The sequence below is a fragment of the Bombina bombina genome, chromosome 6 (genome assembly GCF_027579735.1).
Source record: "Bombina bombina isolate aBomBom1 chromosome 6, aBomBom1.pri, whole genome shotgun sequence".
Classification (NCBI taxonomy): Eukaryota; Metazoa; Chordata; class Amphibia; order Anura; family Bombinatoridae; genus Bombina; species Bombina bombina.
In genome coordinates, this window is record NC_069504.1 from 778,144,506 (window position 1) to 778,169,966 (window position 25,461).

Consider the following 25,461-nt stretch of genomic DNA (forward strand, 5'->3'; position numbering starts at 1 on the left):
TATAATAGATGACGAGGACCAACTATGCGCCAACGGAAAGGAACTTATCCTTTCAGAAAACCCTCTCTTGGCTAAGACCAAATGACAGCTTGCAATCCGCCTCAGAGGAATAAGATTCCATGACGCAAAAAGACCCCGACCCCACAGATCCCTGCAACAAGGACCATGGAGGCGAAGCCCCTAAACCGTGATACGAACTTGCGGACATAAACTGAGCAATCAGACTCACTTGACGCTAGCTCTTGCTAGGATCGAACCATCCCCAACAAAGAGTAACATGTCCCCAAAGAGGAGGATCCAATAGCCTCGCCTGAAGATTCCTGATTAAAAATCTTCTTAGGGATGCTAGCTGACACCAGAAGCACATTCTGGCAGAAAAAAAATGCAGCTGACCTGGGTTCAAAGCCCCAACCTCTGCTTCAGAAGCAGTGGAGTTAACCACTACGCCACATCTCCCTAAGAACTCAAGAGAAAATCAGGGATAGGTTAGGATGCTTGATCGCCTTCCCCAATCAGATACCGACCCTTGAAGCAAAAAAAAATAGTAGGGAACATCTGTTCCTGAAGAGCCCGCTCATATAGTGGATTGCTGACAAACAGCCGAAATGGGCCTTCGCCCACCACCAAACACGAGGCCCTACCGTCTGTGCAGTAGGAACTCTGCCTTTTCAAAAGGAGAACGTCCCACCAAAAGGTCCCAACTGGTACGAACCCAGAAGACCAAATCCTCAAAGCAGAATGCTCGGCTGAGGAACCATAGGAATAAAACGGAAGGAAACACCTGATTCACGGACCCTTATAAGACACTCTCCCCACAGGCAGCGAGGTAACAAAGTCAAAAACACTAAGCTAAGAGAAACTCACTCAAGCCAGAGAGGTCTGAACAGAACACAGGGGATCGATTCCCCCAACCAGTATTCCCTATAAGTCAGTTAAGACACATATAAAAAAAAGAATTAACGCCACAACGAAAACTCACCCTCCACCCCAGAGCCAACAAAGACCAGGAGGGGGACTGGAGGGCATATTGCAAGATCTCAGAAAAAAACTTTCTGTCCGTAAGACAAACCAGCATCCCAGAATAGACCCTGGTGTCTACACCAGAAACTCAAGTCTAGATCCAACTCTGAGGATCAAAAAGACAAGAGAAATCCCTAAAAGTCTATTAACAGCCTATGGTAAGAAAATCCGAAATGCTAAGACCCGGGAGCTACAGTAAACTCTGGAGCAAGATAATGCCACATTAAACCCCTGATCCCATAAGGAAACCAAGGATCAGAACGAGGTTTGCTGGACGATACGGTTCCTAAGAACCGGATTTGCTTCAAAAGGATGAAATAGGAAAGACATCCTTCTTTCTGAAAAAAAGAAGGGAGAACCTTACATTCTCCGGCAAAAAGGAGAGCTAATAAGCTCTGCTTTAACAGTCATAGAACCCAATTAGGACGGGAATCTCCTCCCCTTATTGGACCATACACCAACAGTGGAAAGAAATATTCCCACAGAGCAATAGATACCGGGACAATGATTCCAGGAGTCACCCTAGAGGCTTCCCTCTCTCTGCCTAAGACAAAATCGAGGGACAAAGCTTAGCACCGGCCTCCAGGACACCTTGATCCATATGATCCAGTATCAAGCACATCCAAGATAATACCTAAAGCAGGTCCAGCCTGTACTCTAGTATAGATGAACCCAATGTACCTGGACCGGAAGTTAGAAAAAAAAAATCCCTCTCCTGCATAAAAGGAAGGAGCAAACTCAACAGGTCTTGCCTGTCATCTAGGATACGATGTATCTGCCAAAACACTCAAGGCTAAACAGAAATTCTTAAATTCTAGCAGTGCTAGAAAAACTGAGAATAATCAAAATAAAGAATATAAGATCCGGGGCTTAAATTTTGTCTTGAAATTATCGGGGGAACATCACCTCGAACAGAGAACTAGATGCTAGATCCACCGGAAGTCAACAATAATCTCGACCATCGAAGTCAATAGTATTAAAAATCCCATGTGACGAAACATCTTTTCTAAGAGTTTCTATAACAACCTAGAGCTCTAAAAACTGAAAACTACCCGGAATGGAAAGAAGGCAATAAAAAAATAGGCAAGCGCCCAAATATGAGTGTGCAAACAAAAACCAGGACCAGCCTGTCACATGACACAAACCCCCCATAGAGCCCGGAACTGGGATTCTAATGAAGAATAAAACAAAATGTAAAACAAGACGATAAGAAATAGGAACACCATCCCTCCACTCGTCTAGTCAAGCTCATTATCTGATTTAGAGGACTGAGATTCAACTGATGGATCAGTACTGGGAACCTCTAACATTGCCAAAACCTCTCTCAGAAGCAAACGCAGGCATGCCAATCTAAATCTGAATGCTAAGCCCTCCGCAGTCGGAGGATTCAAATCAGTAGTATCCGACCCTGGAGGTTCTCCCTCTGAAGCCTCAGAGGAAACCGCATCCCCAGAGGACTGATCGGACACAATCGTCATTTTACATGATGCTCCTTGGTCCGGAGAACCTGGATTAACCCTTTGCTTGCACGCAGCAGGAAGAGGTAGCATCGCTAAGGCCGTAGATATGGCCATGCGGAACTGCGCAGTAACCTCTGGTGGAAACAAACCCCTAAGAGGTGAAGGGGGAGCGGAACTCAGGAAAACGTCATATGTAGGAACAGAAGAATCTAGGGAACACACCTCACTGGATGAAGAATCCTCAGAGGCGGATGGCTCAGTGGTCTCTGACATCCCAACATTGGTTGATGAGAACACCCTAATGTGGCATACATAACATAATTGAGAGGGCTGGGTTACCCGGGCCTCCTCACAATATACACAGGTATCAAATTCTGTCTCGGAGGGATCCCCCTCTAACATATCAGAATCCTCCATAACTCGTGTAAGTCAAATTATCGAAAAGAGGAAAAACTGGCACCTTATACCCCAATGGCTGGGGCACTCACCACCTTCTATGACCCAGACAGGTAGAGAAGATGCTCCTCTCCGCAGACACCTGGTCAGGAATCGGAAACGGGAAATAAACGTGACCGCTCCTGGTCACATGGTGCTCATGCAGGACCGCCCCTGCTAAGAAAAGGCGCCAGCTTAATGAAACTGTGCAGCTCTAAAAGTTAAAAATAACCTGTACGTTCCGTATCAGCCTATGAGCCCAAACGTTCTTACACATAAGCAGTCGAAATCACATAACAAGTATGATTAAGAGACCCTGTCTTCTATCGTTAACATGTGTGTAAAAATGAAACAATCTTACCAGAATCTATGCTGTGGAACAGCGACACGGTCCTTCAAGTTTGACAGATTGTAGCAGCGCCTCTGACATGGACTTGAGTGAAGAAAGCAGGCAGTGAAACTCGTCAACGCTAATTACTTAAGGAGCTATTAATATGAGTCTGGATGGCTTCGCAGAAAGACTCTCCCTTCATCTCCAGACTATAACTTTTATCAATGCTCTCACTGAGAGGCTGACAAGACTACTTAAAACTCCAGTCCCACCTCGAAGGGCAGATACCCTTCCCAAGGAACTACTCCGAAATCTTCTGACACTTCTCTGTCAACCTCCTGTGACAAAAGGCAAAGAATGACTGGGGGATGAGGGAAGTGGGGGAGGTATTTAAAGTTAAAGTAAATTCTAGCGTTGTACAAACGCTAGGATTGGCTACTGAAATAAATAAAGTGGACTTTCATTCATGAAGTATAAGATACTTCATGTAGAAAGCTCCTTTATTTTTTTCAACTGATTGCAGTTCTTAGCTGCTACAGCAGCCCACGGCTAAAACATTTTTTGCTAAGAGGTGACGTTTTCACCTCTTAGCCAATAGCCGTGCAGTAAATACGGCTCCCATGGTATCTTATACTTCATGAATAAAAGTCTCCTTTATTTGTTTCAAAAGTCAATCCTATTGTTTGTACAATGCTAGGATTGACTTTCACTTTCAGCCTTTGGCTGGGTTGTCTTTGCCTCCTCCTGGTGGCCAGGTTCTGTATTTCCCAGAAGTAATGAATGCAGCTGTGGACTCTCTCTGTATTGAGAAGGAAATCAAGTTTTTGGCTCTCACTAAAAGAAATATTTTTACATGGGGCTGAAAAGTGCTCGCCAATCACAATCCATTTTGAAGACCATTTTGCCTTTACATATTCAAGACCTCAAGGCATTCGATAAAGCCCAAAATACCATTTTGGACATCTTTGCAAGTATTCCATAAAACAGTCTATAATCTTGAACATGTGCAAGATGCTCTGAAATGGCCACAGGAGACATTTTAGAGGTATATTAACATACATGTCATTGATTTATTAACCCCTTAAGGACTGGGCACTTAAGACAAAAACTTCCACAAAAGACCAGAGCATTTTTAGCATTTTTGCCATCACCACATTTAAACAGAAATAGAGACTTTTTTTATATTTACCTATCAAATATATATATATATTTTTAGTAGACAACCCAAAGTATTGATCTAGACCCATTTTGGTATATTTCATGCGACCATTTCACCGGCAAATGCTATCAAATAAAGAAATTAGTTAACTTTTTCACAATTTTAGGTTTCTCACTAAAATTATTTACAAACAGCTTGTCCAATCATGGCACAAATGGTTGTAAATGCTTCTCTGGGATCCCCTTTGTTCAGAAATAGGAGCCATATATGGCTTTGGCATATCTTTTTGGTAATTAGAAGGCCGCTAAATGTCGCTGCGCACCACACTTGTATTATGCCCAGCAGTGAAGGGGTTAATTAGGTAGCTTGTAGGGTTAATTTTAGCTTTAACGTAGAGCTCAGCCTTCCACTTGACACATCCCACCACCTGATCCCTCCCTGGCCCCTCTCAAACAGTTCTCTTCCCTCCCTCACCCCCCAAAGGTCACGCCCATCTTAAGTACTGGCAGAAAGCCTGCCAGTATAAAAATAAAAGTTTTTTTTTTTAATTATATATTTTCTGCAGGGTAGTATCCCCCCTTACCTCCCAACCTCCCTGATCCCCCCCACAAACACCTCTCTAACCTGCCCCCCTCTACCTATTTGCCGCCATCTTAGGTACTTGTCTGCCAGTACCCAGTTTGCTGCAAATTAGGCATTTAAAAAAAAACACAAAAAAAAATGTTTTTTTTTGTAGTGTAGCTGCCCACCATCAATAACCTAACCCCCTTTCCCTCCCAGATCGCTTTCCCCTAACGTTTTTCTATATAGTATACCCCTCATTGCCTCTCCTCCCTCCTTCCCCCTCACTGGGACACCGGTACCGTTTTTTTTTTTTTCTCCGGTCATTGCGTGTAGCATGGCATAGCGGTCCCGCCCTCCTCCCGCCCCCTCCAGCGATGGGCTGCCCACCAGCCTCCCTCCTTACACTCGCTCCCACCCACCCACCAACGATCGGCACCACAGCTGTCCGATGCAGAGAGGGCCACAAAGTGGCCCTCACTGCATCGGTAACTCTACAAATCTATTTCTGCAGTGCCGCACTCGTGGGGCATGCAGAAATAGCGCAATCTCGCAATTTTGAGCGAGATCGCGGCAGAGAGAAGCCCAGGACTGCAGCAACATACAGGGTACAATGCTGGTCCTTAAGGGCATAACTACCAGCGTCGTGCAGGGTACGGTGCTAAGGGGTTAAAGGGTCATAAAACCCACATTTTTTTTCTTTCATGATTCAGATAGAATATACAATTTTAAACAACTTTCCAATTTACTTCTATTATCAATTTTTCTCCTTTGTTTTTGTATACCTTTTTTTAAAAACAGTAAAGTAAGTTCTAGAGCCTGCACGTGTCTGCAACACTATATAGCAGCAGTTTCTCAACAATGAGCACTAGATGGCAGCCCAATTTCCTGCCATGTAGTGCTCCAGACGTGCACGCTACCTATCTAGATATCTCTTCAACAAATAATAACAAGTGAACAAAGCAAATTTGATAATAGAAGTAAATTGGAAAAAAATTAAAAATTGTATTCTCTATCTTAATCATGAAAGGAATATTTTGGGTTTCATGTCCTTTCATGTTCCTTTAAAGCTATATACATATCACTATTTGACAGGTTGTCTGCAGTGGACAGGGCACACATTTTTTTCCCCACTTTTCGCTCTTCATTGAAATCTATGAGGGAATATGTTAATGTGGTCGCAATATTCAAAGTTAGGCATTTTACGCACATTGGGTTAGCGCTGGTGCGAAAACTTTTTACAAAAAAGCCCCCGTCTAGTGAATTTAACTCACGAGTGGGATCGATAAATTGTGCTCCACTCGTAACCTAGCGTTTAAAGTGTTTCTAATGATCAATTTTAACTGCTATAATGTATGAAATTGTTTATAAATAGCTCCTTTACCTATATTTTCTCATTTGAAATAGCTGATTTGCCTGTTGTAGCGCCACATATACTACAAATGTCTTACTCAAATGAATGTTCGTATCCAATAGAGCATGTCATTTTAAGACACTGAAAAAAAAATCCATAGAATATATATATATATATATATATATATATATATATATATATATACAGGTGGCCCTCGTTTTACAACGGTTCAATTTACACAGTTTCAGAATAACAACCTTTTTTTCCAGTCATGTGACTGCTATTGAAAAGCATTGAGAAGCAGTGCATTTATTAAAATAGCCAGTAGGTGGAGCTGTCCGCTTGTGTTGCAGCAAAGCCAAGCAAGCTGAAATTAATCAGTTTAACCAGACCAGAGCTATCGAGCAGATTTCAAAGGAACAAGATCTTCCTGTCTATAAATCAGTCCAGATTGGAATGCATAGAAAGAACTGTTTGCAGAAAAATGCAAGTGAAGTCTGTGTTGTGTGATTATTTTATTAGGTTTATAATGCTGTTTAGCAAATGTTTTTGTTCATTTAACTTAGTTTAATTATATATTCTGTATTGTGTGATTATTTTATTAGGTTTATAATGCTGTTTAGCATTTAAAGTCTTCATTTCAAAGCTTTAAAAATAATGTATTAGGTGTTAATTATGACAATTTTGAGAGGGGCCTGGAACCTATCTCCTTCACTTCCCATTGACTTACATTATAAACTGGGTTTCAATTTACAACGGTTTCGATTCACAACTGAGGGCTACCTGTACTGTATATATATATATATATATATATTACAGTATGTATGTTCATTTTTAACAATTATTAATATTTTATGTTTAATATTTCAAGAACACGCTTTAAGATGACTAATTCTTCACGTGGGCTAATTTATAATCTAGCCCTATGTGTTTAACTCTCGCAAAGTGGTTTAAAACATAGTAGAAGTACTTTGTAGGTGCCGTAGAGCACTGCTCGTCTGGAGCGGAAACTGCTGCTGAGTCAATCAGCAGCGTTAGCCACAAAGCTGAGTCGTGCAAATTGCATTGCTGATTGGATCAGAGTAAGTTTCCACTCTTGACATTAGAGCATGTTTTCAAGTATAAATGCCATTTTACAAGTTATAAAGAATAATGTGCTGTTGCCCTGAATAGTAAGACACTGATTTATTGTAGATATGTAACGTTTTTCTATTTTATTATTTTATTTTTATGAAACTACCTAACTTGCAAAGAAATTGTTATTGTGAAACAATAGGATCACTAATATTGAGGAACAAGCACTGTTACGTTATCTGATTTATATTTGAGTCTTTATACTAAGCCATTATGCTGTAATGAGCAGCAACACATACATATTTTGTAATTAAAGGGACATGAAATCCAAAAATTTTCTTTCATGATTCACACCGAGAATACAATTTTAAGCAATTTAAAAAAAAAAAAATGTTTTAACCCCTTAGTGTCCACAGCGCTTTTCAATTTTCTTACTGTTTGGGACCAGGGCTATTTTTCCATTTCTGCGGTGTTTGTGTTTAGCTGTAATTTTCCTCTTACTCATTTACTGTACCCACACATATTAGATACCGTTTTTCTCGCCATTAAATGGACTGGAATCCCTGACTAACTCTTGACATGTATATATATTTTTTTTTAGTAGACAAACCAAATTATTGATCTAGGCCCATTTTGGTATATTTCATGCCACCATTTCACCGCCAAAAGCGATCAAATAAAAACAATTGTTAACTTTTTCACAAACTTTAGGTTTCTCACTGAATTTATTTACAAACCGATTGTGCAATTATGGTACAAATGGTTGTAAATGCTTCTCTGGGATGCCCTTTGTTCAGAAATAGCAGACATTTATGGCTTTCGCATTACTTTTTGGTAATTAGAAGGCCGCTAAATGCTGCTGCACACCACACTTGTATTATGCCCAGCAGTGAAGGGGTTAATTAGGTAGCTTGTAGGGAGCTTGTAGGGTTAAAGGGACAGTATTCTATAAATAGTTTTTCCCTTAATGTGTTTCTAATTACTTTTTTTTACCAGCTGCAGAGTATAACATTTATGAGATTTAGCTTTTTAATATTTATTTGTGTATACACAATAGCTGATTTTGTGTTTTGAAACCACAACCTAATAAAATGCATTGAGCTTGTAGATATAATCTGATCTCATTACTTTATCACATTGTGTACATATACCTGCTTCTTTATCTTATATCTGTCCATAAACCAATTGCCAATACTTGGTGAGAACAATGGAAAATTAAAATTGTATTAAATTATCTCTTCTATAACCTACTGGGAGTATACTTTCTTCTACTGGCTGTGTTAACACAGCTTGGCCTTGAGGCCAAAACCTTTCAGGATAGGTGGGGATACAACAGGCTAAATCAACTATTTCAAATGCCAATTTGAGGTCGGTGAGGTAGCTCAGTTGGTAAATGCCCTGACTACAAAAAAGCCTGTTTAAAAGATCCAAGGCCGGTGAGGTCGATAAAATGAGTACCATTAAAATTGGGTAATAATAGCAACTATTACTATTCAGCTGCCGATTTGGTTAATTCCGAGAGCAAGCGCTGAAAAAGCGCTTTGAGTCCCACTGGGAGAAAGGCGCTATATAAATACTAGTTATTATTATATGGTTAATTGAAATACTTGTAAACAATTTAATACACTCCAGCAGGTAAAGTGGATTATTGGGAATAAATTAAAGTTTTTGTGCAAACTGTCCCTTTAATTTTAGCTTTAGTGTAGTAGACAACCCAAAGTATTGATCTAGGCCAATTTTGGTATATTTCATGCCACCATTTCACCGCCAAATGTTATCAAATAAAACAAATCGTTCACTTTTTCACTAGCTTTAGGTTTCTCACTGAAATTATTTACAAACAGCTTGTGCAATTATGGCACAAATGGTTGTAAATGCTACTTTGTGACCCCTTTGTTCAGAAATAGCAGACATATATGGCTTTGGCATTGCTTTTTGGTAATTAGAAGGCCGCTAAATGCCGCTGCTCACCACATTTGTATTATGCCCAGCAGTGAAGGGGTTAATTAGGTAGCTTGTAGGGTTAATTTTAACTTTAGTGTAGAGATCAGCTTCCCACCTGACACATCCCACCCCCTGATCCCTCCCTAACCCCTCTCAAACAGCTCTCTTCCCTCCCCACCCCACAATTGTCACTGCTATTTTAAGTAGCTTTTTTTTAATTATATATAAATGGTTTCTGCAGTGTGGGTTCCCCCTAACCCCCCCCAACCTCCACGATCCCCCCAAACATCTCTCTTAAGCTCCCCCCTCTTCCTATTTTTAGCCATCTTAGGTACTGGCAGCTGTCTGCCAGTACCCAGTTTGTAATCAAATGTGCATATTTTTTTTTTATTTTTTTTATAACCCCATTGTTTCCGTAGTGTAGCTGCCCCCTCTCAATGTCCTACCCCCTCCCAGATCCCTTTCCCAACAATTATTTCCCCCCTCCCTCTCACTCTCCCTCTCACTCCTCCGATTATCATTATGTGTAAAGCGGTCGCACGCGCCCACCCCCTCTCTCTCGCGCACTCCCGCCCCCCCTTGCATGCTCCCGCCTACCTCCCAGAACAGCCGCCGGAAATGCTCCAGCGATGGGCCGCCCACCCGCCTCCCTGCTATGGCTCCCACCCACCAATGATCGGCACCATCACCAGCCGATGCAAAGAGGGCCACATAGTGGCTCTCTCTGCATCGGTGGGTAAAAAAGGGTATTGCAGTGATGCCTCAATATCGAGGCATCACTGCAATACCCTAAAAACGTCTGGAAGGGATCACAATCGCTTCCAGCGCTTGAAACCCCAGAGGACGTGCCAGGCACGTCCTTGGTCATTAACTTAAACTTTTTGTAGGATGTGCCTGGCATGTTCTTGGTCATTAAGGGGTTAATAACATTTACTTCATTCTCTTGATATCCTCTTGGTGAAAAGCATAACTAGGTAGGCCTAGGAGTTGGGAGATAGCTGCTGATTGGTGGCTTCACATAAATGCCTCTTGTTATTGGCTTACTGATGTGTTAAGCTAGCTCCCAGTAGTGAACTGCTGCTCCTTCAATAAAGGATACCAAAAGAATAAAGCAAAGTTGATAATAGAAGTAAATAGGGAAGTTGTTTAAAAATGTATGCTGTATTTGAATCATAAAAGAAAAGCTTTGCGTTTCAAATCCCTTTAAATCAGGGATGAGGAACCTTGACCCTCCAGATGTTTCAGAACTACATTTCCCATGATGCTCAACTAGACTTCAGAGTGCCTAAATATCATGGGTAATGTAGTTCAGAAAGATCAGGAGGGCCAAGGTTCTCCATCCCTGCTTTAAATAAAAGAAGTTCTTGGAAACCCTAAAATGTAGTACTTTTCAATGAAAACAAAATGTAACACTGACTTGTCTATGAAAATTAGTCTGCAAACCAGTAATACTCACCTGAGGATTATCCATGTACCATATAAGAAAATTAGCTTGGGTATCCAGGATAAAATATCTCCTTAGAAACTTCCCACTCTCTCCATCCTCAATATCCAAAAACCCGCAGGTCCGGTTCTGCCGATCCACATAAGGCATCACTAAACCTTTCACACATCACCCTACAAGAACAAGACAAATACACTAATATGATATTCAACTAATTTAACGAATAAATAAATCAAACCCAACATACACTAAACGTACTCAAATGTATTTTTGTTACACAACAGGACTGGTTAGCATCTTTGAAACTTCTTTCAGTACAGGTAGACAGATAGTGTCACATAGTCACATTTAAACAGTCATTTTAGTCTAAACTACTGTTTCTCTCCACTATATCTAAGACAATATAACAGGTCAAGTTTTAAAGGGACATTCTAATTTAATTAGAGAAGGCAGAGACGATCGCCTGGGGTTGCGATGTTCTGCGTTCAGAGGGGTATTGCCTGGTATTTTAGAGCTGGACCATCCTCTTTAGGTGAGATCATACTTATATACTTCTGGAAAGTTCTCCTCTGTGAAAGGCAAAATTGGGCTAAAAGAGGCTGTTCCCAGGTGGTGACCCACCAAAGAACAAGTTGTTGTTTATTCTTGGTTGAGAGCTTTTTTTGGTGATATAATCCAAAAAAGTGGGCTGAACTTTCTGTTCCGACGAGTGGCGGAGGGTTGTCTATCCCTTTAATATTGCTATTGCACTCTAACAAACATGTTCTAGATTAATAACACTTTTGTTACAGTGCAATCACAATATTATAACATATTCAGAAAATTGAGAACTCATATCGGCAATACATAAATAAAAAACAGAAGTCGTGGCTACTGTCTTCTATGGAATATTAATTATTATTATTAGGTGGCCAGCAACAAAGTTGCAGGACAACCTATTGTTATTGTTCGGATTATTATTATTATTATTATTATTATTATTATTCTTTTTATTCCGCCAAGCTTTGTATTCAATCGCCCATAACTGCTTAACTGTTTTTGCAAAGCTCTTAAAATCAGGTATGCTGGTAAAGCCTATTGCTGTGCTACATCTCATGCAAAATTGAACTCATAGGTCACATGCTGTGTGCCAGCAACAAAGTTGCAGGACAACCTATTGTTATTGTTCGGATTATTATTATTATTATTATTATTATTATTCTTTTTATTCCGCCAAGCTTTGTATTCAATCGCCCATAACTGCTTAACTGTTTTTGCAAAGCTCTTAAAATCAGGTATGCTGGTAAAGCCTATTGCTGTGCTACATCTCATGCAAAATTGAACTCATAGGTCACATGCTCTGGCAGCCATATTGCTTTTTGCGACAAATTTTGACAAACGCTTAAAAATCTTTAGCTCTGGAACTGCTTATGTTACAACTTTGAAACTTGCTGTGCTTAGTGCTACTATGACTTAAAATTGCTATTGCTCAAGAGAAGTGCCTTGGTCACATGATGTGGCAGCCATCTTGCATTTTGCGAAAATATTCAAACATCTTCTTCTCCTAAACCGCTTAGTGCAATGACACGCAATTTTGCACATATGCTCCTTGCAAGGTCCTCTACCAAGTTTGTTCAAACTGCGATTTTTCCATAATCAACATGGCTGCTGTGAGACATTAACCTTTTTATCGCCATTTAATTGCGCAATTTTGCACTTTATACATTGGTTTTACAATATTTAACAATATTACAGTGTAATAGACACATGATTACACATAGTCATAACCCTTAAAGACAATATTGCAGTTAAAATTCGCATTGCGCAATCGCCTTCGTGAAATAAAAAATTTGCAAATTTTCATGAAACTTCTACAAATTGTAGAGGTCTATAGTGAGCATTAGTATGTGCAATTTGAAAGCCATACATTGCATAGCTTGGCGGCCATTTTGTTTCGTATGCGCCATTTTTAAAAACTATAAAAATCTTCTTCTCCGAAACCGCTTATGGGACAGACTTGAAATTTTGTTTATAGAGTTATCTTATGACTAACATTCAGATTTGTTCAAGAGAAGTTGATACGTCATGTGGTTTGGCAGCCATTTTGAATTGTTCAAAATTGCTTAACGATATATTTAAATTAATAATAAAACAAAAACCGTTTTACAAAAATGCTTTATTTTTGCCATGTTTATTGACATCTATAGTGAGCACTATTGTGCGTAATATGGAGGCTGTATATCTTACGATTGGCCAGCCATCTTGGTTTACGCGAAAATTTCAAAAGTCTATTTTCTCTGCAACCGCTTATGTAAGAACTGTGAAATTTGCTATACAGTCTTAAATTGTTACCTAGATTCATAATTGCTCATTAGGAGAGAATCAGTCACATGATGCGGCAGCAATATCGGTTTTATTTTTATCGTAATTATTCGTAATTCAATACTTCCTCTTTTGAGTCAATTGCTCACAAAACACAAATTACTTATGCTAAACTCTTGAAATCAGGTATGCTGGTACAGCCTATTGCAATGCTACATCTCATGCAATATTGAACTCATAGGTCATAAGGTTACGCAGCCATATTGTTTTTTGCGACAAATTTCGAGAACTGCTTAATAATCTTTAGCTCTGGAACTGCTTATGTTGCAACTTTGAAATTTGCTGTGCCTAGTGATGCTATGACCTAGAGTTTCCATTGCTCAACAGAAGTGATTTGGTCACATGATGTAGCAACCATCTTCCATTTTGCGAAAATCTTTAAACATCTTCTTCTCTTAAACCACTTAGTGCAATAAAGCATAATTTTGCACATATGCTCCTTGCAAGGTCCTCTACCAATATTGGTAAAATTGCGATTTTTCCATAATCAACATGGCTGATGTGAGACATTAACCTTTTTATCGCCATTTAATTGCATAATTTTGTACTTTATACATTAGTTTTACAATATTTAACAATATTACAGTGTAATAGACACATGATTACACATAGTCATAACCCTTAAAGACAATATTGCAGTTAAAATTCGCATTGCGCAGTCACCTTCGTGAAATAAAACATTAGCAAATTTTCATGAAACTTCTACAAATTGTAGAGGTCTATAGTGAGCATTAGTATGTGCAATTTGAAAGCCATACATTGCATAGGTTGGCGGCCATTTTGTTTCGTATGCACCGTTTTTAAAAACTATAAAAATCTTCTTCTCCGAAACCGCTTATGGGACAGACTTGAAATTTTGTTTATAGAGTTATCTTATGACTAACATTCAGATTTGTTCAAGAGAAGTTGATACGTCATGTGGTTTGGCAGCCATTTTGAATTGTTCAAAATTGCTTAACGATATATTTAAATTAATAATAAAACAAAAAACGTTTTACAAAAATGCTTTATTTTTGCCATGTTTATTGAAATCTATATTGAGCACTATTGTGCATAATATAGAGGCTGTATATCTTACGATCCGGCAGCCATCTTGGTTTACGCGAAAATTTTGAAAGTCTATTTTCTCTGCAACCGCTTATGTAAGAACTGTGAAATTTGCTGTACTGTCTTATATTGTTACCTAGAGTCACAGTTGTTCATGTTGAAGGAATTAGTCACAAGCTGTGGCAGCCATATTGGTTTACGCAAAAATTTTGAAACTTTGTTTTCTTTCCAACCGCTTATGTTAAAACTGTGAAATTTGCTGTATAACCATATATTGTCACCTAGAGTTACATTTGTTCATGTTGAAAGTATAGGTCATATGGTGTGGCAGCCATTTTAAAAAAACACAAACATTTCGAAAATGTGTTTTTTTTCCCAAATGCTTATGTTAGAACTGTAAACAGTTGTTATATAACTTTATTTTGTGACATAACTACTTATATGGCATTGCAAAAATAAAGCGCTGGCCACCTCTATTGCTGCTTGCAGCTATATTTATTATTATTATTATTCTTTATTTATAAAGCGCCAACAGATTCCGCAGCGCTGTCCATGGGTACAAAGATAAAAGTACAGTACAATACAATATAGAAGACACCAAAGTTTAACAAAACAAATACAGGGGGAATTGAGGGCCCTGTTCCCGTGGGAACTTACAATCTAGATGGTAGGAGGGTGAGAAACAGGAGGTGGGGACTGCAAAGGTGAGAATGATGTTAGTGTGGAGTTAGATGGGGCAGCAGTTAGGCAGGTAGAATTCATTTTTTACTGATTTAGAGATAGGCTTCCATGAACAGAAAGGCCTTTAGGGAGCGTTTAAAGGAGGAAAGGTTAGGGGAAAGTCTAACAGCTCTGGGAAGTGCATTCCAGATGGTTGGTGCTGCACGAGAGAAGTCCTGTAGCCTGGCATGGGAGGAGGTGATGGTAGAAGATGCAAGGAGCAGGTCATTGTTGGATCTTAGGGGGCGGGCTGGAGTATATTTCTTGATGAGTGAGGACAGGTAGGGGGGGGCTACGTTGGTAAGGGCTTTGTAGGTCAGGATGAGAATTTTGAATTTAATTCTGCTGTGGATGGGTAGCCAGTGAAGGGACTCGCAGAGAGGTGCAGCAGATACAGAGCGTCGGGAGAGGTGGATTAGCCTAGCAGAGGCATTTAGGATGGATTGAAGAGGGGAGAGGCGGGAGAGAGGGAGGCCAGTTAGTAGGTTATTACAGTAGTCAAGTCGGGAGATTACCAGGGAGTGGATTAGCTGTTTAGTAGTTTCAGCAAAATGGACGGATTTTGGAGATATTGCGTAGATGGTTGCGACAGGAGGAAGAGAGCAATTGGATGTGGGGAATGAAGGACAGATTGGAGTCAAGTGTAACTCCTAGGACACGGACTTGGGGTGATGTGGAGATAGTGGTATCACCAACAGTGATTGAAAAGTTAGGAACCGGGGTAGAATTAGAGGGGGGGATTAGAAGGAGCTCAGTCTTGGACATATTGATTTTTAGGTGGTGAGAGGCCATCCAAGAAGAAATGCCAGATAAGCAGACACCGATGTGAGCAAGGATAGAAGGAGAGAGTGAAGGGGCGGATAGGTAGATCTGGGTATCATCAGCATAGAGGTGGTAGTTGAAGCCATAGCTACTGATAAGTTTTCCCAGTGAGGATGTATAAATAGAGAAGAGTAGGGGACCCAGAACAGAGCCTTGAGGTACTCCAACAGACAGAGGCAATGGAGAGGAGTCGCCACCAGCAAAGGAGACAGAAAAGGACCTATTAGAGAGATAAGAGTGGATCCAGGAAAGGGCAGTGTCAGAGAGCCCAAAGGAGCTGAGAGTCCGTAGGAGAAGGGGATGGTCAACTGTGTCAAAGGCAGCAGACAGATCAAGTAAGATAAGTATTGAGTAGTGGCCATTTTTTTTAGCAGAAAGAAGATCATTAGTAACTTTGGTGAGGGCAGTCTCAGTTGAGTGTTGGGAACGGAAGCCAGATTGTAAGGGGTCAAGCAGTGAGTTGGAGGACAAGAAGTGGGTTAAGCGATCGAAGACTAGTTTTTCCAGGACTTTTGAAGCTAGCGGAAGCAGTGATATGGGGCGGTAGTTTGCAGGAGAATTGGGGTCGAGGGAGGGTTTTTTGAGGATGGGGGTGACCTTTGCATGTTTGAAGGAAGATGGGAATGAACCGGTAGTAAGGGATAGGTTAAATATGTGAGTAAGAGCTGGAGTGAGGGTAGAAGACAGAGACGGTATTAGATGTGAAGGGATAGGGTCAAGTGGGCAGGTAGTGAGGTGTGAGGAAGACAATAGGGAACTCACTTCATTCTCAGAGGTAGGGGGGAAGGTGCTGAGAGTGGTGGAGGGGGTTGCCAGGGGCGGAGATGGAAGGTTGCAGACTTGTGTTGGGATATTATTTCGGATGGTAATTGTTTTGTTGAAAAAGTAGTCTGCCAGGTCTTGAGCACTAAAGGCAGATGAAGGGGGTGGTGAAGGTGGGTAAAGGAGAGAGTTGAAAATGGAGAAGAGACGTTTAGGGTTTGTGGAGTGAGTAGATATAAGAGAAGAGAAGTAGGTTAATATTATATATATATATATATATATATATTAATATTGCAAACACAAAAGCTTCATCCTAAAAAAAAATTTAAAAAACACAGCGAAGTGCAAAATACACAATTTTTACAATCACGACAATTCTTTACATACATATTATAATATTATACAATACAAATAAATTAAACATTGTATATACATCTTTCATATACCCACAATTCCCCAGCTCCTATAGGTGCATTAATGATGTCATAATTCCACTATTGTATTTTAATAAAAGGCGTTGAGTTTCTGTTAACACATGTAAATTGTATTGCTATACATTACTGTGTAAAGGGATCATTTACATTACACCTTCAATGTAGGTGGCAATGCTGCTTTTAATATATCGCCAGCATTGCCACCCACTGAGATGTATTGAGATGTCCTTCAGACATTGATGTCAGCAATTTTGAATATTTCACCGGCAATCTCAATCCCGCAACAGATCCCTTTTGAATATAATCGCCACATTGATAATCAGGGCTTCTGTATACTCTACTTAATTAGGGCGTGTTATTTTATGCATTACTTACCCTAGCTAACTATGAACTTGATTACAAGTTGAGAGATACTGATAACGCAATCATACCACATGCTGACTTGTTTTGTGCATGCGGTAACATTAAAGGGCCATAATACCCAAATGTTTAAACACTTGAAACTGATGCAGTATAGCTGTAAAAAACTGACTAGAAAATATCACCTGAACATCTCTATGTAAAAAAGAAAGATAGTTTACCTCAAAAGTTCCTCAGTAGTCACATCCCATTGTAAAGGACTTCTAAGCAACAAATCAGTATGTCTGTCCCAGGACAGCTAAGGGGTTGAGCCTTGTGCACTCTCATGTTATTTCCCTATTCAGTTTAAAGGAAGTTTACTATGAAATCTCATGAGAGTTAAGTAAAATCTCATGAGATCACAGTAAAAGAGTTCAGGACCTCAGCACTGTTGATGCTGATTGGCTGCAGTTCATTTCTTCATTATTTTTTTTTTACCTGCAGCAACAGCTGAGTATAACATTTTACACAGAACTTACTCTTCTGAGCTGAGGAAATTGTGAGGTAAAATATCTTCCTTTTTACATAGAGATGCTCAGGTTTTACAGTTATACTGCATCAGTTTCAAGTGATTTAGCATATGAGTATTATGTCCCTTTAACTTGAAAAATCCACAAAATATAAACTGGACTCAGTACTGAAAGTAATCTTCTTAAAGAATCCTATTTGTAAGAGTGGAGCACATAGATGGGGTTACTGCTTACCCCTATAAACTGCAAAAGTCCAAAAAGAAATTCCAATCCACCACAGATTATCTCCAAGGATTATTCTTTTATTTCATAGCACATCACAGGTGAAATAATCAGCTGACGGTTGACAGCAGGTTAGTAACCATGGTTACTAATCAGTTGTTTTTTTTCACCTGTGCTCTAGTTCAGCTATAATGAAAACCTGACCTGTTGGGGGTACGTGAGGACTGCGTTTGAGAAACAATGACTTAGAAGACTGAGACCACAGAGAGGGACAGAAGGATGAAAATCCTGGACTGTGGCAGATCAACAGAAAGATTTTTGGGACTTTGTGTTGTGGAGGGGGTTCAGTTTAGGATGGAGGCGGCCTTTTTTTTTTTTTGCAATAGGAGTTGTGATAGTTTGGGAAAGCTTATTTTTTTTTTGTGTGTGTGCCTTTCCTATACACTGTGCTAGAGAAAATTATTTTCTATTTTGTTTGCCTAGTGCAATATAATGAAAATAAAATTATCACAAGGCACACAAAAATAGCCAAACACTTATAATACTTATGTGTAAGAAGTATGGATTTCACGTGACCGGTACTATCATTCCCTACCACTTGCATTTCTGCTTTTTACGTGTAATTTGGCTCTATGTGTTTAACTCCTACAAAGGGGTGAAACGGTTAAAGTCACACTCATGAGCTACAAGCCTAGATAGCTGGGATCAGCAATGCAAAAATGACAGGGTCTAACAATTAACCCCTTAACAACACTGAACCAACATTTTTTCTTTCATGATTCAGATAGAGCATGCAATTTTAAGTAGCTTTCTAATTTACTCTTATTTTCAAAATTTCTTCATTCTCTTGGTATCTTTATTTGAAAAGCAAGAATGTAAGTTAAGATGCCGGCCTATTTTTGGTGAACAACCTGGGTTGTCCTTGCTGTTTGGACAGCACCAATATACAAGTGCTGTCCAGGCTCTCAACCAAAATTTGTCTGGCTCCTTAGCTTAGATGCCTTCTTTTTCAAATACAGATAGCAAAAGAACGAAGAAAATTTGATAATAGGAGTAAGTTAGAAAGTTGCTTAAATTGCATGCTCTATCTGAATCATGAAAGAATTGCGGCTGTGTCCTGGGTTGTTACAGAGCGAGTATGACCGTGTTATGAGTAAGGCATTTCAGAAGCAGCATGAGGGAGGCACCCCAGGCTAGCAATCGCAGGTACTTGCTGTCACAGTCATTATACACATAAAGGGACATTAAAACCAACATTTTTTCTTTCATTATTTAGGTAGAACATACAATTTTAAACAACTTTCCAGTTTACCTTTATTATCAAATTTGCTTTGTTCCCTTGGTATCATTTGTTGAAGGAGCAGCAATGCACTACTGGTTGCTGAATGAACACATGGGTGAGCCAATGACAATCGGTATACATATGCAGCCTCCAATCAGCAGCTAGAACCTAGGTTCTTTGCTGCTCCTGAGCTTTCCTAGATAAACCTTTCAGCAATGGATAACAAGGAAGCAAATTAAATAATAGAAGTAAATTTGAAAGTTGTTTAAAAATGTTATTCTGTATCTGAATCATGAAAAAAAAAATTGGGTTTCATGTCCCTTTAAAAGGGGGTCCAGATCCTGGCATGTTGCAATGCATGCTGGCATCAGGTTTATTGAGCTTTCCATGGATTCCTTAGAAGTGAGGCAGCCCAGTGATGCCTAATAAAGTGCCCAATGGTTATGTGAACCCAGTGATCACCTGACAAAAATTACAAGACATTCACCTAGATTACAAGTTCTGCACTAAACAGGGTGCGAAACTAACGGCAAAAAAAATGCGTTATTTCACTCTCCATAGCGCTGCCATTACGAGTTACTGAAAAGCCTCATTGTGCGTGCGATATGGTGGCATTAAGCTCCATACCGCACAAAAGACAAGGGCTGAGTTTACGTGCTCATGCACGCTTTCCCCCATAGAGATTAATGGGGAGAGAGTGTTAGAAAAAAAACTAACACCTGAAGTGCGGAATAACAAAGCATCGTAACTCAACCCCATTGATGTCTATGGGGAAAAGAAAGTAACATTTAAGCCTAACACCCTAACATAAACCCCTAGTCTAAACACCCCTTATCTGCCGCTCCCCGACATCGTCGAAACCTAATTAAACTCATTAACCCCTAAACTGACGCTCCCCGACATCGCCAACACTAATAAAAGTTATTAACCCCTAATCTGCCGCTCGCCGATATCGCCAACACTATATATAATTATTAACCCCTATTCCGCCGCTCCCCGACACTAATAAAAGTTATTAACCCTTAATCCACCGCTCCCCAACACTAAATATAATTATTAACCCCTATTCCGCTGTTCCCCGACATCGCTGACACCTAAATAAACCTATTAACCCCTAAACCGCCTGCCCCCCCACATGGCAAAACACTAAATTAAACTGATAACCCCTAAACCTAACACCCCATAACTTTAAATTAAAATTACAATATAACTATCTTAAAATAAATAAAAACTTACCTGTGAAATAAAAAAAAACTAAGTTTAAATGATAAATTAACCTAACTATTCTAATAAAACTAACAAAAAACTACCAATAAAAAATCAAAATTACAAATTTAAAAAAACCTAACACTACAAAAAAAATCTAAAATTACAAAAAAATAATAAACACTAAATTACAAAAAATAAAAAACGAAATCATCAAAAATAAAAACAATTACACCTAATCTAATAGCCCTACAAAGATAAAAAAGCCCCCCAAAATAAAAACACCCCCTAACCTACAATAAACTACCAATAGCCCTGAAAAAAGGGCCTCTTGTAGGGCATTGCCCTAAGTTAAACAGCTCTTTTACCTGGAAAAAAATACAAAGTCCCCCCAACAGTAAAACCCACCACCCAACCAACCCCCCCCCAAAATAAAAAATGTAACTCTAAAAAAAATCTAAGCTACCCATTCCCCCGTAAAGGGGCATTTGTATGGGCATTGCCCTTAAAACAGCATTCAGCTCTTTTTCACTGCCCTTAAAAGGGCATTCAGCTCTTTTACACTTTGCCCAAAGACCTAATCTGAAAAGAAAAAAAAGAAAAAATAACAAAAATACCTAACACTAACCAAACAATATCTACTCACGGTTCCTGAAGTCCGGACATCCATCTCCATCCAGGCGGCGAGAAGTCTTCATCCAGGCGACGAGAAGTCTCCATCCAGGCAGCGAGAAGTCTGTTCAAATCAGCCAATAGGATTTCAGTAGCTCTCATCTTATTGGTTGTTTTGAACAGCTAATAGGATTTCAGAAGCTCTCATTCTATTGGCTGATTTAAATTTGAAGAATCAAATCAGCCAATAGGAATGCAAGGTACGCCATTTTGAAACATCGGTGACCGTATGAAGAGGACGCTCCACTCATGATGCCATCGCCGGTCCAGGATAGATCTGCTCCGCGCCGCCGGGATGAAGATAGAAGATGCGCCGCGATGGATGAAGATGTCATCGCTTGGATAAAGACTTATCGCCGCCTGCATGAAGACTTTTGCGCCGCCTGGATGGAGATGGATGTCCGGACTTCAGGAACCGTGAGTAGATATTCTGGGGTTAGTGTTATGGGGTTTTTTTCATATTAGGGCTTTGGGCAAAGTGTAAAAGAGCTGAAAGCCCTTTTAAGGGCAGTGAAAAAGAGCTGAATGCCCTTTTAAGGGCAATGCCCATACAAATGCCACTTTAGGGGTAATGGGTAGCTTAGGTTTTTTTTAGAGTTAGGTTTTTTATTTTGGGCGGTTGGTTGAGTGGTGGGTTTTACTGTTGGGGGGACTTTGTATTTTTTTCCAGGTAAAAGAGCTGTTTAACTTAGTGCTATTGGTAGTTTATTGTAAGTTAGGGGGTGTTTTTATTTTGGGGGGGCTTTTTTATTTTTATAGGGCTATTAGATTAGGTGTAATTATTTTTAGTTTTGATAATTTCGTTTATTATTTTTTGTAATCTTAGTGTTTTTTAATTTTCGTAATTTTAGTGTTTATTATTTCTTGTAATCTTAGATTTTTTTATTTTTTTCGGAGGATTAATTTTTTTAAAATTGTAGTTTAGGTTTTCAATTTTTTCGTAGTGTTAGTTTTTTTTTTTTTTGTAATTTAGGTTTTTTAATTGGTATTTTTATTTTATTTTATTAGAATAGTAATGTTAGGTTAATCTATAGTTTAATGTTAGGTTTATTTTTAATTCGCAGGTAAGCTTTATTTATTTATAATATAGTTATATTGTAATTTTAATTTAAAGTTAGGGAGTGTTAGGTTTAGGGGTTGATAGTTTAATTTAGTGTTTTGCGATTTGGCGGGCCGGCAATTTAGGGGTTAATAGGCTTAGTTTAGTAGTTACAATGTGGGGGGCTGGCGGTTTAGGGGTTAATAGGTTTATTTAGTGGCAGCGATGTAGGGGGCCGGAGGTTTAGGGGTTTATAGGTTTATTTGGTGTCGGCAATGTCGGGGAGCGGCAGTTTAGGGGTTAATATATTTAAATAGTGTTGGCGATGTGGGTGGGTGGCAGATTAGGGGTTAATAACTTTATTTAATAGTCGCAATGTGGGTGGGCGGCAGATTAGAGGTTAATAGGTGTAATATAGTGTTTGCCCTGCGGGAAGGTGGCGGTTTAGGGGTTAATAGGTAGTGTACTTTGTAACATTTTAGTTATGAGTTTTGTGAAACATTTTTGCTACACAAAATCCATAACTACTGCTCTCAGATGGCGGTATGGATCGTGTCGGTATAGGCTGTAACGCAAGCTTTTTAGCTTGAACCCACTACCTGTAATACGGGCGCTTTTTTTGAATGCGGAATGGACGTTGCGTTACAGGCTAAAATGTTTGCGGTATAGCTATACTGCTGCAACTCGTAATATGCGTTACTGGCCATTACAGCGGAATGGCCAATTTTTCAGCTTTAAAAGCTGTACCGCAAAACTCGTAATCTAGCCGATTGTTTGATACTAATTACTTGTTTTGACCCCTCCCCTTCTCTCCCTATTAGCACTTATGTAAATAATAGTATTATATTTATTTTAATAAACCGTATTTACATTTTTTTTAAATAAAGTTTATTTTATTATAGTTTCTTTTTTGCAATTTTATTTTAATAAAATGTTGTTTTTATCCTTGACAAAAAAAAAGTTAAAAGTAAAGTTTTAAAATACATCTAGGTAAATACCCTGAGGTGTTTAAATTCTACAAATATATGCTTTTGTGTAGCAGTTTTGGATTGGGTGACTGCTATTAGGATTACAATCCAAGCATAGCACATTTTAGCATTAAAAACCAATAATTCCATCCTTGTAGTATTTGGCCTATACTGGAAACTTTAAAAAATCTTCTGTCCTTAAGGGGTTAAAGCAACTTATTTGTACATTAAAAAGTCCCTTTAAGAATGATTCTCTAGGCAAAAGGTAGTTTAAAAATAATAATTTGTGTACTGATTATTAAAACTAACCTAACTTGTGGTATTTAGTGAAATGAGATAAGAAATTATGATTGAGATAAAAGGCAAATTAGTAGAAGAGGTTTCCCCTATGACACTAATCTTGTCTTCTGTAGTTGGAGATAATGTCCTATTTTTTACAAACACGTCTCATATATTTTACACCATAAGATATTTATAATTTTTTATAATTATTCTTAAAGGGATACAAGGGTCAAAAATGAAATGCTATAGTGTTCTTTTTCAAATCACTTTTGAATGCTTTATTTATTGTACCACCACTCTATATGCGAGTCAGTATTTTTACAGCGGTCATCAGGTCTCTCAGCGCACGTTGTTGGGTCCCCCCAGTGTGCGTTAAATCCAAGACTTTATCGTGGTCGTCAGACACGTCCTCTGCTCCAGGAACGCTAGCTTCTGCCTTCCTGGGTACAGTGACTTCAGGCCAGGTTCTATATGCGCTATGTCCAGGCATCTTAACTGTTCTCAAAGCTCCTGTTGGGCAAACTCAGACTCGGGCCCCGGACATGTTAATCCATTCACATACTAAGTTCTGGGGTGTGCTATCCTATACAGGCGTGCACGACGTCCCGCTAAACTTTCTAGATTCTTTTTGCGGGTTATTGCGGGCACAAGCACTAATCACTGCCTAGATTACATCATAGTGATGTCAGACCAAAGCCATATATATATACCCAGAAATCCCTTCAGTCTATGCTTGGTTATTCTAGTTTTAAGTTGCTAGTCTCCCCACCTCCCAGAAGACTTCATTAATATTTCTGGTATTCTGTGCAACCTCACCTGTTACCTATCTTGTGCTTCATTTTGTCCTCTTACTCCTCGACCTCTAGATATCCTCACGTTACTGCCTCTTTGCCTAACCCCTTTGGAGTTGTTGCCTGTTCTGTTACTGTCTGGTTTTTGACCCCTGGCATGGAATGTGGACTCCCTTGTCTCATTCCTTTGTGCCTGAAGTTCTGGCGGACTGATCTTTTGTCTGACCTTTGGATTTGTTTGGCTGTGGACTCTCCTTTGGCACCTGGCGTATCTCCGTTTTGACAGAACTGTTCCCAGATCCAGGAATTACTCCGTAAGGGAATTTGTAAGGGTATGCTCAATACCTGCTTCTGGATTCCTCTCTCAGTAACATATTCAGGTACGGCTAACAACAATTTGAGGGATTATAACCCCCACTTGCACACCTCCTGTGCCCTCTAACGCTGCAGCAGCCCCTATTCCTGACTCTCCAGAACCTAATATGCCTTTACCTGATACATTATCTGCAGACTGCAAGGCATTATCGTACTTTTATAACATCCTGTAAGGTTCTGTTTCCTGTTAAACCCAGAAATTATGCTTTTGATTTTGTAAAAATCCAAACCATCATCTATCTTCTTTCAAAAGATCCCCAGGCTTGGGCCCAGAATACTAGTATTGTATAGTTCCAGCCCTATTCTGTAACTATCTACAAGCTATGGATACATTATATGATGATTCACATTGAGTATTTAACCTACTCGTGCCACTGATAATCCTGCACCAACAGAATCTTACAATCCCTCGACTGATGATTGGTTTAATTAAGTCTTTTATCTGATGCTAAGAGAAGCAGGAGACACTCCTTGAACCTGTGCATTTACAGTGTGAAACCTGGACATTTTTTATGCAATTGTCCAATGCAAAACAGGAAGAATAAAGGTAATTCTAGTGTTGTTGTACAGAAAACCCTGCTACCATATTTATTACAGAAATGCTGCGCAAGTGATTATCCTCTGGAGTGGTCTAACCAAGGGAGAAAGATGACTCGTAGTCACATAGAAGTAGCTCCTCTTGCTTCTATGCAATTTCTGGCTTAACCCCCATTTATTGCAAACAGCTAGAAAGGGATCTACTGAAATTGGAGGGCCCGCAACAGCTTTTGGCCTTGGGCTTTAGCAAGATCTAGTAATACTCTTGCTTCTAATACAGTCCCCTTGTC

General features: G+C 39.4%; 1 protein-coding gene across 1 annotated transcript in view; it reads right to left on the minus strand.

The window, feature by feature from the left end:
* The window catches only part of PLEKHA2 (pleckstrin homology domain containing A2), a 607,368-nt gene that overhangs the window by 543,758 nt on the left and 38,149 nt on the right, over nt 1-25,461 (minus strand). Inside the window, exon 2 of the mRNA XM_053718084.1 lies at nt 10,795-10,955. Within this exon, the coding sequence (XP_053574059.1) occupies nt 10,795-10,932 (138 nt within the window). The 5' untranslated portion in view covers nt 10,933-10,955. The remainder of the gene's footprint in view (nt 1-10,794; nt 10,956-25,461) is intronic.